At 35.6% G+C, this 13,735-nt stretch overlaps 1 protein-coding gene across 1 annotated transcript in view; it reads right to left on the bottom strand.

The window, feature by feature from the left end:
• The window catches only part of Nbeal1 (neurobeachin like 1), a 162,006-nt gene that overhangs the window by 67,182 nt on the left and 81,089 nt on the right, over positions 1 to 13,735 (bottom strand). The window contains exons 21-28 of the mRNA XM_021198528.2: positions 12,791 to 12,950; positions 12,579 to 12,681; positions 10,573 to 10,729; positions 8,760 to 8,918; positions 6,744 to 6,903; positions 5,624 to 5,712; positions 2,110 to 2,670; positions 887 to 1,062 (exon numbers count right to left, since the gene is read on the bottom strand). Coding sequence (XP_021054187.1) covers positions 887 to 1,062; positions 2,110 to 2,670; positions 5,624 to 5,712; positions 6,744 to 6,903; positions 8,760 to 8,918; positions 10,573 to 10,729; positions 12,579 to 12,681; positions 12,791 to 12,950 — 1,565 coding nt within the window. The remainder of the gene's footprint in view (positions 1 to 886; positions 1,063 to 2,109; positions 2,671 to 5,623; positions 5,713 to 6,743; positions 6,904 to 8,759; positions 8,919 to 10,572; positions 10,730 to 12,578; positions 12,682 to 12,790; positions 12,951 to 13,735) is intronic.

Genomic DNA, 13,735 nt, shown 5'->3' with positions numbered 1-13,735 from the left:
GCAACCACATGGTGTCTCATAACCATCCGTAACAAGATCTGATGCCCTCTTCTGGAGTGTCTGAAGACAGCTACAGTGTACTTACATAAAATAAATAAATAAATCTTAAAAAAAAAAAAAAAAAAGAATCTACTGGGAAGAAGCAGTTCAGATAAGCATGTAAAGCAAAGAAAGTCTACTCTATAAAATCTGAGCAGAGCACTGGGCGTGGTGGCGCATGCCTTTAATCCCAGCACTTGGGAGGCAGAAGCAGGCGGATTTCTGAGTTCAAGGCCAGCCTGGTCTACAGAGTGAGTTCCAGGACACCCAGGGCTACACAGAGAAACCCTGTCTCGAAAAACCAAAAAATAAAAAAATAAAAAAATAAAAAAATAAAAATAAAAAATAAAAAATAAAATTTGAGCAGAAAACATGTCAAATCTAAACAAAACACAACACAACAAACAACAACAACAAAATAAAACAAAACAAAACCGACTCCAAACAGGAGAGAATTTAGAATCTCTACTAGATAAGGTCAATGAACAAACAACAACAGTGGTGAGACTGTGGAGTGAGAGGAACCTTCCTAAACTGCTGCTGAGAATGGAAATGACTGGAAATGGAAATCATTATGGAGGACTCTAAGAAACCTAAAAACAGAACACCCACATGGCCCATCTGCACCACTCCTGACATCAAATACATTTAATCTCCTGACACTGGGATTTGTTTTGTACTTCTTTCTACATTCTACCAGAATGGTAAAACCTAGAAAGAAAAAAAGTAAACCATTTATTTGCTTCTCTTCTTCTACTATATACTGAAATAAGTGAAATCAGTATTTAATTTTAGACTCCCACTCATTTCAAAAAGGGGGCTGAAAAAAAATTAACTGAATGCTTACGTTAGTTTTATTTCATCTGAGGGTCGAAGCAGCTCACTTGATATTCCTGGTTTAGTTAGTGCTGAAAACACCTGTCCTCTTTCAATCCAAGTGTCTTCATCAGACTTTTCTAGTCCTTTACACATAACATAATTCAAAATATTTGTAAGCAGCTGAAAAAGTTCTTCTTCACATCTCTATAAAAAACATTAAATGATACTAAGTTATTAGGTGAAGGTAACGTTAAAATACATTATAGAATCATCTACATATACCTATTGTTTACGTAAGACACTTTTAAACATTTAAAAATTTTTTATTGTTTTTAATTATGTGTGGATATATATGTCTGCGTGTGGGTATGTGCACATGAGTATAGCTGCCCAAAATGGGCTGTCAGATCCCCCTGAGCTAGAGTTACATATCTTTTCGAGCTGCCTGACATGCATTCTGGAAATGGAACTCAGGTCTTGTGGAAAAGCAAGTGCTCTTAACTGCTAACTCTCCTGCCCCCTTTTAACATGTCTTTATTGACTGGAGACACAATATGTATACGATGCAAGCTTTGTTCTCAAGACCTTGATGGTGGGCTGGAGAGACGGCTCAGTGGTTAAGAGCATTTACTGATCTTGCAAAAGACAGAGGTTCAATTCCCAGCACCCAAGTAATGGATCACAACCGTACATAACTTGAGTTCTAGGACATCCAATGCACCCCCCTCCCTTTTTTTTTTTTTACCTCCACAGGCACCAGGCACATACATGGTACACAAACATACATGTAAGAAAAATATTCATACACACAATATAAAATAACCTAACATGTACAAGCCAGTATGCTCATTCCCTATTACCACACATATACAAATATACACACATCAAACCAAACAAAAAGTAAGATATTTACAAGTGACAATCACCCTTCTAAATTTTAGATCACAAGACTTAGAATATGAATGGAAAATATTAATAAGAGCTTATATACCTACCGCAAAGGACTTAAGTATAAAACTAGAATATTAAAATCTTATTTGGAGGGCTGGAGAGATGGCTCAACAGTTAAGAGCACTGACTGTTCTTCCAGAGGTCCCGAGTTCAATTTCCAGCACCCACATGGTGGCTCACAATCATCCATAATGAGATCTGATGCCCTCTTCTGGTGTGTCTGAAACAGCTACAATTTACTTATTTATAATAAATAAATCTTTAAAAAAAAATCTTATTTGGAAAGACAAGCAAATTTACCTCTTGGCTTTCAAGAAAAGAGAAGTCATCACTGAAGCCCATTTCATTTGTGACGCTTCTTTCTTTGTCAGACTGCATAGAAAATGACTTAGTAGACTCTACTGGAGATGGAGTGCTAGGTGAACTGTCTGGCACTTGACTTCCACTATCGCTCATTTCACATGTATCAATTCCACTGAGATCTAAGCTCAGATGGGAAGTGTTACTATGCCAGAATTCTTCTTGATTCTCTGACTTGAAAGATAATTCTCCTTCAGAGCTGTCTTCTTGAAATAATGGTGTGTTTGAGTTCAGGGACTGACTATCTTCTAAACTCCAATGGTCTGAAGATACGTCAGCTAACGTCATTTTTTCATCATCAACTTTTTCAAAGTTCCTCTTAACATCTTCAGTTGACATATTTTTATTTTCTTTCACTGAAACTGTCTTCCCATGTTTGTTAAGAGAATTTACATTTTCAAAATTTGCTTTAAAGAAAAGTCTAACAAAGGTGTCTTGCCAACCCACTTGTTGTGATATCTGGTATGCTGCATCTGGCAGGGACTGCAAAATCTGTAATATCTGCAAAGTGAACACAAAACAAAAGGACAACAAAAAATACAAAATTCATCCAAAGTATACAAGTTTTTATGAAAAGGTCTCTTCAATTACTTTAATAACAAAGTAATTTAATGAGAAACAATAAGAAGGTATCCTTTAGGATTCTGTTCCCTGTGCATGGTGTACGTGAATGTGTGTGTGCAGATGAATACACATATACATGGAGGCCAGAGAAGGATATTGAGGTGTTTTGTTTTATCACTCTCCAACTCATTCCCTTGAAGCAGGGTCTCTCATGGAACCTGAAGCTAGGGTAATGGTCAGAGAACCTCAGCTACCTTATGTCTCTAGCTTCTAAAATGTTGGGGTTGCAGGCATACACAGCAACACACAGCTTTTTACATGGGTGCTGGGGATTTGCACTCAGTTCATGCTTGTGCAAGCACTCTTACCCACTGATCCATCTTTATCATGAAGGAGTATGTTCTTATCTAGCATTATAGTATTTGGAACTATTTGCTATTGTGGTTCTACCTAATCTGATATTATTCTTTTACAGAGTAAAGATGTACTAAAGAATGTGCTAAAAGAACACAAAAACTAAAATGATTCTCAAAAACCATGCTAGATGTTAATTTGCTGAGATAAAGTATTAAAGACAGTATGCATAAAATGTAGTAACGTGATCATTATCTTAATCAAAAATGTTTTCATGAGCTTATTGCTCCTATTCAGCAAGGATTATTACTGAGTAGCGGACATGTGCCAGGCATATGCTTGGAGAGTATTATAGTAGGGCACACAAATACAGAACCCAAGCACTCGAAGGAGAATGTTTTCTACTTCCAATTTTTTCCAAATCAAGTTAATGACTGCTTTTGGAAGATTTTTTTTTTTTTTTTTTTAGTAAGTCTGCATTAACAAAGAAATAGGATAAATCACTTTACTTCCAAAAAATTAATTTCAGTAAGATGCATGCTGTTATTTAGCTTAAAAAAGTTAAAGAATAAATGGTCACATTACAATATGTAAGAATTCTTCCTAAATGAGATCCTTCTTTGAAATAAAACTAAGTTCTTAGCTGGATGGTAGTGGTGAATGCTATTAATCCCAGCACTGAGGAGGCAGAGGCAGGCAAATCTCTATGAGTTCGAGGATAGCCTGGTCTACAGAGTGATTTCCAAGACAGCCAGGGCTACACAGAAAAACTCTGTCTTGAAAACAACAACAAAACAGTTTTTAGAAATAGTCAGAAATTTGGTTAAGATCTTTAAGATATTTTAATCACATAGCAAATAAGTTCCTATATATTTGACTCTATCATTGCCCATTTTCTAATGAATGTTCCAATGACAAGTTTTTTAGCATGGATGAGCAATGCTAGTACACAAAGAAGAAGCAGTAGCATGAAGATTTTCTTCAGGAAGGTAACCTGTCATGGTGCTACTATTCTTCCAGTGCTGCAAAACTCCAATTTATTTTCTTCCAGCTCAGGGCTTTCTTCACAAACAATTTTTCATAATTTTATAACTCAGAAATATGACTTTTTTATGTTTTACACATGGGAAAAAAGCCAATGTACAATGAATGTGAGCTGTCTCAATCTAATTTCATACAGAAAAGAATCAATTTATATGATTTGTTTCAATCATTAAGATTCAGTGTCAAGATAAAGTTAATACAGAACAATGTGAAAATGCAATCTGCTGATTATTTTGAAGGATAATATGCAAAATCTGTCAAAATGTGAAATGTAAATGAACACACTTTGATGCAACTACATTTCATATCCTAAAGATGTGTTACTATAAATAGGTAAAGGAATGCCTAAGAAGATCTTAATAAAAAAATAGAAACACAAGATGGCTTAGTTGGAAAAAGCCTAAAGACCTATGTTTGATCCCTGGGTTTTAGAAGACATAGAGGAGAACAAATTCTCCAACTTGTCCTCAAATTTCCTTTCTCACTGCAGCTAGACATACTCACACTTATGCACACAAACACACACACACACACACACACACACACACACAAATAAATAAATAAATAAAATGAAAATTGAAAATATATATTTAAAAAGTCACGACACTTTGAAATATGGTACTTCCATTAGAAATGTTCAGAACTGGAAACAGATGTAGTGGTGGGTGCCAGCCACTCAGGACTCTGAAGAAGGGTTCACAACTTCAAAGTGAGGATGAGAAACTTAGCAAGACTGTGTCTCAAAAGTGAAAAAGGAGGAGGAAGTAAGGAACATCAGGAGAGGAAAGAGTAAAGATGGAAAGGGAGTAGGAAGGAAGGTTACACACACTGAGGATTTTGGTAGAGAACTGTGTTTTATGGTAATAAATTTTTGACTGTGGAAAGGGAATATTTACATAAAAATAAGTAAAGCTAAAACTCTCTATTAGAAAACTATTTTTAATATATTAGAAAAGTATTTAGTAAATACTTTTAATAAAACATTTACTAGAGCAAGCCATGGTGGTTGCATACATTTAATCTCAGTATTCAGGAGGCAGAGCTAGGCAGATTTCTGAGTTCAAGGCTAGCCTGTTATTCAGAGTGAGTTCCAGGACAGCCAGGGCTACACAGAAACCCTGTCTCAAGCAGAACAAACAACAAACAAAAACTGACACACTAATTTCTTATAATCACATAAAGTTAATTCTTTTGTAAAATAAACATTTGTCTATGTATATATAATATATATATGTATATGTATGTATGTATGTATTTAAGTTAGTCTTATACTATACAGGCTGACTTCCAGCTTAGGATCCTTCTGCCTGGGCCTCCCACATGTTGTTAACTACAGGTATGCATCACTATGACCAATTGAAACTGCTTAAAAAATAGTAACTATTATGAAACAAGCAAATAAAAAATTACATCTGCCACAAACCACTCAATGAAAAACACTGTCATAGTTTGAGGATGTTATTGTAAAAATATATCTTGAAAGTTTACTAACCTTTCTACAGAGGACCACTCTGACATTTACATGTGTTCTGTGACAGATATATACTATAGATAATAGATCTTTGAAATTAATAACAGGATCTATGATAAAAAAGAAGTAAAAAATTAAATTTCATGGATATCCAAAATAAGAATACTATTATTGTATAAATGGTGAAATAATTATTCACTTTCCAAAGAGAACTACAGCTATGTTCAAATTCTCCCCCCACAAAACTTCAGTTTGATAATACTACAATTAAGCCTAGATAACTTATCTTTCTTTGATTGCCTGAGTATATTGTCTATACTGCCGGAATGTAATACTATCATTTTTTTATATACCTATTTTGGATTAAAAATGATATGTGATAAACTAGTTAGTAAATGAATCAAGCAAGACAACTTAATTTCCCCACCTAAGTAGGGCATCTGCCATAAATTCTAGATTATGACTAAGCTTATAAAAAATTATTATAAAAAACTATAAAGAAAATGTCTCGAATTAGTTTTCATTTTATCTTTAAGAATTTAAGTACTTTTAAAAATTTAAGCTCTTTTTAAACATATTTTATTTAATACTTTCTTCTTTAGAAAGGCAGTCATTAACTTGGCTACTTACTCAGTAGACATTTACTTTAAAACTATGTCCTAGAAGGTAAAATAACACTTACAGAAATACATTATCTTAGGAACAACTTGGAAAATCAGGTAATAGATAATTTAAAAAGTAACCTAAAAAGGGACATTAAAAAATCTTGCAGAAAGAATCAATTTCTTTATTTTTTGAAATCTATTCTTTTTTATTGAAAATATTTTTCTTTTTTTAGATTTTCAATTATTTTATTTTATATTTATTATTTATTCACTTTACATTCTGCTCAGTGCCCTCCCATTTACCCTCTCCCCCAATTCCCCCCACCCCCTTGTCCTGGATACCCGCCCACCCCTATCCCCCCATCCCCTGGCACATTAAGTCTCTTCGGGGTTAGGTGCATCCTTTCCCACTGAGGCCAAACAAGACAGCCCAGCTAGAAGAACATATCCCACGGACAGACAGCAGCTTCTCCGATAGCCCTGTTTCAGAAAAACCAATTTCTGAAACACATCACTGTTATCAGCCCCAGTCTTACCTGTATTAATGATTTGGTTAACAAGGTTTTTAATAAGAGATGTGTTAACTGGTGCTTCATTAAGGAGGAGTCCAATTCCTGAATAGCCAACTTCTCTAAGACGGATACGTTGCTTACTACGTTCATAAACATTTGTGCATTTCAACATTTGTTCCATGACCTGGTCACAAAAAATATTAGTCTTTTCGATGCAGAGAAACATTGGATTTTGGGGCATTAACAATATATTGTACTGAAATATGTTTGTATGTGTGTAAATAATGCTCAAACTCTAAATATGGCAAATAAAAGAGTAGTATACACAGCTAGCAGGCATGAAGAACATGTTCAAGTGTTAAGATATATTGATATTATTATTATTATTATTATTATTATGCCATCATCAAAGTTCTTTCTGAGACAAGATCTCTCTATATATATCCCTGACTGCCCTGGAATTCATTGTGTAGAGACAAGGCTTGCCTGATGTCCAGTGCTGGGATTGAAGCTATGTGCCATCATACGCAGCCTAAAACATTCTTTTTTTTTTTTTTTTTTTTAAAGATTTATTTATTTATTATATGTAAGTACACTGTAGCTGTCTTCAGACACTCCAGAAGAGGGAGTCAGATCTTGTTAAGGATGGTTATGAGCCACCATGTGGTTGCTGGGATTTGAACTCCGGACCTTCAGGAGAGCAGTTGGGTGCTCTTACCCACTGAGCCATCTCACCAGCCCCAGCCTAAAACATTCTTAACTCATTTATTTAACAGTAACCAATTTTTAAGAACAGAAAACATTTGTGAGGCAACCCAAATAATTCATATCTAAAAATTGGGGGAAGAGGCTGACCTTAGCCACATTATTTCCAGGAGTAAGGACAATGCCATTCAAGAGGTTATTTTTTTTTTTATAAACTATTAAAGGATAATGTCAGAATATCATAAACAATCCCACAGAAGTATTTTTAAAAGAAATATTCCCTCTCCATGAATGAACCCTAGTGAGGGCAGATGCTTCTTCTAAGAAAAGCCTCATTGGTAACCAGCCATAAGCAACCACAAAAGATAAACCACTTTAGACCTTTTATTCCATCTTTGTTTTCTAAAACTTAGTGATTTCAAATATAGGTGATCAAAACATAAAGTGTTAAAAATATGCTTAATAACATAACTCTAATAACAATGTAAAAACAAATGCCAGGAAGGAACAAAGTACACCAAACAGGAGAGTTTCAGAGAAAAAAGCTGGTAGAAGTATGCCTGAATCTTCTACTTTTAGAGAATGAAAAGCTCAAATGTGTGGTATCACACAAAGGCCCAGAGTCTGTACAGTTTCCATAGAAAATAAAATACATTCGTGTGTTTTGATAGAGCTGGTAGTCTCTTGGCTTCAATTTTATCATCTATAATATAGGAATAATGAGAGTATTTATCTCATAAAACTGCAATAAGGACTAAGGAAACTACGACCTGAAGAATACCTAATGCTTGACCTATGGGGCACCATATCACAGTTGCTATCACTAACTCTTGAATGTTCTGATGTACCACATAGACTTATTGCATGGCGAAGAAGAACTGAGAAGTTTTTATTAAAGACAATATGATCAAATGGTTGTAGTCCACTGAGATGATTTATCTGATTATATTAATTTTATTTGCTATTTTGATAGTTTTGCTTATCTAGGGGCCCCCCACCCCTGCCGCCGCCTTTTTGGATGTAACGGTAGATTTGGAGGAGGGGCATAAACCCAGGGCATGCTAATCCAGCACTCTACTACTTAACTATATTTTAATTCTATGGTATACTTTTTAAAATTCACAAATAACATGAAAAATGTATAAAAAACTAAAGGAGTATGAAAAATAATCTAGTCATAGAATGAATATGTGTGTGTGTGTGTGTGTGTGTGTGTGTGTGTGTGTGTGTGTGTGTATGTGTGTGTAGAGAGAGAGAGAAGACAGAGACAGAGAGACACAGAGAGCAAATTCATATACTGATTAATGCCGAGATATAAAGATTATTTCTTTGTACCTTAAAAATGATTTCTCTTAGTTTGTCAGAGTACTTCTGATTTAACAGCAGGGCATAAAGTATGTCAGCATTTCCTGGTTCAAACAGCAGTAAGAAAAGCTGACCTCTGGTTGGGCTGGTTCGTAGAAGACTGAAGAGTATATCCAAGATTCCAAAGAGCTTTTCAAGTTAAACAACATAAAACAAAACAAAACAAAAAATTCATGTAAGTACACAGGCAGCAAAAGGGCGAATGTCTCAAACAGTTATTTAAACTAAATCTGATAGACTGTGCTTTTTGTCTCTGATCTCTTTTGTTTCTTCCACTTCCTTCTGCATAGCCTTTCATTATACATATTCAGTATCTCTGAAACCATTCCTTCATTGTTTGTCCATATGAAAAGAAATATCTTCTTTTTTTTATAATGTACTCTTTATTTTTTTAAAGGTTTATTTATTATGTATATGTAAGTACACTGTAGCTGTCTTCAGACACACCAGTACAGAGCATCAGATGTCATTATGGATGGTTGTGAGCCATCATGTAGTTGCTGGGATTTGAACTCAGGACCTTCGGAAGAACAATCAGTGCTCTTAACCACTGAGCCATCTCTCCAGCCCTTTTTTTTTTTGTTTGTTTGTTTTTTTCAAGACAGGGTTTCTCTGTGTAGCCCTGGCCGTCCTGGAACTCACTCTGTAGACCAGGCTGGCCTCGAACTCATAAATTCTCCTGCCTCTGCCTCCCAAGTGCTGGGATTAAAGGCATGCGCCACCACGCCCGGCTTTATTTTTTTAAACATATATTTTATTAAGTAAGTCTTTTTTAAAAATAAATACACTGAGTGACTCTCCTCTGAGAAGACCACACTCCCATTTTCTAGTGTGATTTCTTTCCTTTTTGCACCTAAGATATATCTTCTATAGAAGGTCTACTCTGGTTTCCCCACCATGTAAAATTCTCCTGTAATACCTCATACAAGACAATCATACTCTTGTTTCACAGTTATCTGTTAACTTCCCTTAACGATGCAGATTCTATTAGGTTAAAAAATAATTTTGTAATTAAATCATCTATATTGCTTAATACTATTGTTTATATATAGTTAAGTTCTCAAGTTGATGACAGGTAATACAAACAAAAACTGGAAAACTGACAGATACAACAACTGTGTAATGATCTGAATATGAAGTATCTTTCTCAAAGGCTCATGTGCTGAAAGCTTTTATGGTCACTAGCTGGAGGCACTATTGGGGTGATCAAATCATAAGGACACTGACTTCATCAATTGACTAATGGCTAGGAAGTCATTATTGTGATTATAATGGCTATTATAATGGTGACTAGATTGTAATAATGATTATAAATTATAATGGCTAAATAATGGTGATTATAATGGGCTATACAAAGGAAAGAGTACTTACCTTTGGGTGAAATAATAAATGGAATCATGCCTTTGTAAGCTAACTCCTGTCCCTGGCTCCTTACCATTCAGCTCCTTTCTGCCTCTTGATCGCCAAAAAGGAGCATATTTGCTCTACTATGCTCTACTGCCACGTGTTCTGACTCATGGCTCAGAAGCAAGAAGGGAAAATAACAATAGGATGGAAAACTCTTAAATCATAAGCCAAAGGCAACCCTTACTCTTTATGACAGCTCGTCTCTGCTATTTTGTTATAGCAACTACGTTCCAAATAGAAATTGTAATGTACTTCTTTAACTGTGTAATATCTTGACAGTACCCAAAAAATTTATTCATTAGACAATTAAGTATATAACTTTATAAAATGACAAAGTAATTTAGCAGTAAAATGAAATTCATCTTGGTTATACTACCTGTTCTTCTTCGTTAGTAGCAGCTATGTAACCTATGATACTTTGTATTTCTTCATGGGTTCCACCTTTACAAAGAAAATATTTAATTAGCCCATACAAAGAAGTCCTTATTGTTCGAATATCATCTGGAGATAGCTCATTACATGTACAACCATGCCTGAAAGAGAAAACAGAAGTGTGAAAGTTGAAATATTAATTTAAATTTAAATTCTTTGATAATTTTAAATAAAAGAATTCATGATGTTAAAAATGAAGCCTAGTAACAAACAGAGAAAGGCACTTGTTACCAAGCATGATTACCTGACTCTGTGTCAGGACCCATGCAGTAGTGTGAGATAACCAAGTCTCACAGTGGCCTAACCCCACACACATGCTGTTGCATATGACACCCCACCCCCTCCCACACATAACACACAGAAATTAATATATTTCTTAAAATTAAAAAGGAAACCTTTCTAAGAACATGCCATAAAGTCTATAAAGTACTTGTTCACAATCATCAGGGCCTGAGTTCATTGCTCAGAACCCACGTAAAGAGCTGGAGGAGAGTAGACACAGTGAACTCCCTGATGCTTGCTACTATGCACCTTAGCAAAATAGTGAGCAACAGGGCAGGAAGGAAGAGTCCCTGTCTCAAAAAACCAAAGTGGACAGAATCTGAGGGAAGATGACATCTAAGATTACCCTCTGGCTTCCACACACACACACATGGCCTGGGAAGCTGACTTACTTCATCAATAAAGTGCTTGCTATGCAACCCTAAATTTCAGAGTTGAGATCCCCAGAACCCATGTAAAAAGCGGAGTGTGGCAGCCAGTGTTGGGGAAAGGATGATAGAAGGTTTTTTAGGGGTTTATTGGATATCCATTCAAGCCAAATAGATGGCCTCCAGGTGTAATAATAGCCTTGCCTCAAAAACCAATGGAGAGCAATTAAGAAGGATACCAGAGGGGCTGGAGAGATGGCTCAGGGGTTAAGAGCACTGACCTCTCTTCCAGAGGTCCTGAGCTCAACTCCCAGCAACCACATGGTGGCTCACAACTGTCTGTAATGAGATCTGATGACTTCATCTGGTTTGTCTGAAGAGAGTGACAGTGTATGAACATACATTAAAAATATAAATAAATCTTAAAGAAAAAAACATACTAGAGAGGTTAGGGATGTAACTTAGTTATAGAGTGTTTGCCTAGCATGTGCCCTGGGTTTGGCCCTCAGCTCCAAGAAAAAGGACACCAGAAGCCGGGCATGGTAGCTACACCTTTAATCATAGCATTAAAGGTGACACTGTGAGACAGGCCAGTCTAGGACAGCCAAGGCAGAGAGACCCTGTCTCAAAAAAATAAAAATAACAAAGAGGAGCGGAAACAACACTCAGAAGTTGGCCTATGCATCCATAGCATGTGCATATACTCCCCTCTACCCCATGGGCATATACAATACAACACACACACTCTTTCATAGGCTGACCTACAGCTTACTATGTAGCTGAGAATGACCTTGAACTTCTGATCCTATTGCTTCTAATACCCAAATGCTGGCACTACAGACATGCAGTAACACAGTGTCTATGAATGTGTTTATTAGGAAAGTACTCTACACAAAGGGACATTTTAAGAGTTTGAATGAAAAAAAATTAAATTATTACAATATTCATTATACAACTAAAATTATAATAATAAGAATCAGACACTTGCATGTGTCTTAACATATTAACTTATTTAGTTCTCAAAACCATCACAGGTCATAGTCACTTTTTAATCTGCTTTAGACAGATGAAAACACTTAAATACAGACAGTTTGAGTAATTTGAATAACACCACACAACTAATAAAACCAACATACAAACCTGATAAATGTGAATCTATCACTATCAGTTTAGTCCCTACATTACCCTGTTTCTCTGAAGTTTCAGAGTTCCTGAACTGCTGAATACGCTATATACATACTCAGTCAAGTGTCAGACAAAATCCAGCAAGCTAAACTGAGAAGGAACAAAGATGTCATACCCATAATAAATCCTAAGTGTATCCAGGAGAAACTGCACACCATACTTCTTCCTGAAAACTCTCCTGCTGTCTTTAATGATCGTCGAAAGATACTGTATATGGCCTAAAATAAGATGTTCATATAAAAATAACTTAACTGGAATAAAGTCACACAGACGGTCATACATTCCAAAAACAACTGTATAATATTTTATTTGATAGCTTGGTCTTACCAATCTGAAAAGGAAAATCTCCACGGTTCCAAATACGGAAGTCAAAGAGTAAACACTGATACATTTGTTGAAGCAACAGTGTGTTTTTTTCTAATGATACCTGTTCAATTAGTAACTGAATTGCTATCAATACATTAACATCCATTAGAGAACCTGGCACCTAAAATTTAACAGAAAAGAGTTTCATAAAGGTCAGTTTAAATAATAGTATGAAGCTGTAAATTCAAATAACTCAGAACATCCAAAAATAAGTACCCAAGAGGTTGAAGGGGTCTGCAATCCTATAGGTGGAACAACAATATGAACTAACCAGCACCCCCAGAGCTCATGCCTCTAGCTGCATATGTAGCAGAAGATAGCCTAGTCGGCCATCAATAGGAAGAGAAGCTCCTTGGTCTCGCAAACTTTATATGCCCCAGTACAGGGGAACACCAGGGCCAAGAAGTGGGAGCGGGTGGGTAGGGGAGCAGGGCAGGGGGAAGATATAGGGGACTTTCAGGATAGCATTTGAAATGTAAATGAAGAAAATATCTAATAAAAAATTGAAAAACAAGTAAGAATAAAAGATGAAAATATAAATAACTTAAATAATTAGTCTTTCTGATTTAACAGTGGATCATACTTTCTTTATTCCACACCCTTTTTTTTAATGCTCAAAATGTCTTATCACTCTAAATTTTTACAGAAGCTCTAAGAAATTATCATTCCTATTTTACAGATAGTGAATCTAAGGAATGAAACAGCATCTCGATACAATTCATTTAGCCAAATTTTTAAGCTCAGACAGTCTAGCTACAGAATCTAAGATCTAACAAATGAAGGAACGGAAGCTGCAAGCCACCATGACCCAATATATGAAAGAGCTTAGAAAATTCTCTAAAAGGGACTCAGAGGTTAAGGGTACTGGCTGTTCTTCTAACATGGCAGCTCATTACTGTCTGTAAT

The sequence above is a fragment of the Mus pahari genome, chromosome 5, assembly GCF_900095145.1.
Source record: "Mus pahari chromosome 5, PAHARI_EIJ_v1.1, whole genome shotgun sequence".
Classification (NCBI taxonomy): Eukaryota; Metazoa; Chordata; class Mammalia; order Rodentia; family Muridae; genus Mus; species Mus pahari.
This window is presented reverse-complemented; position numbering and strand designations above follow the sequence as displayed.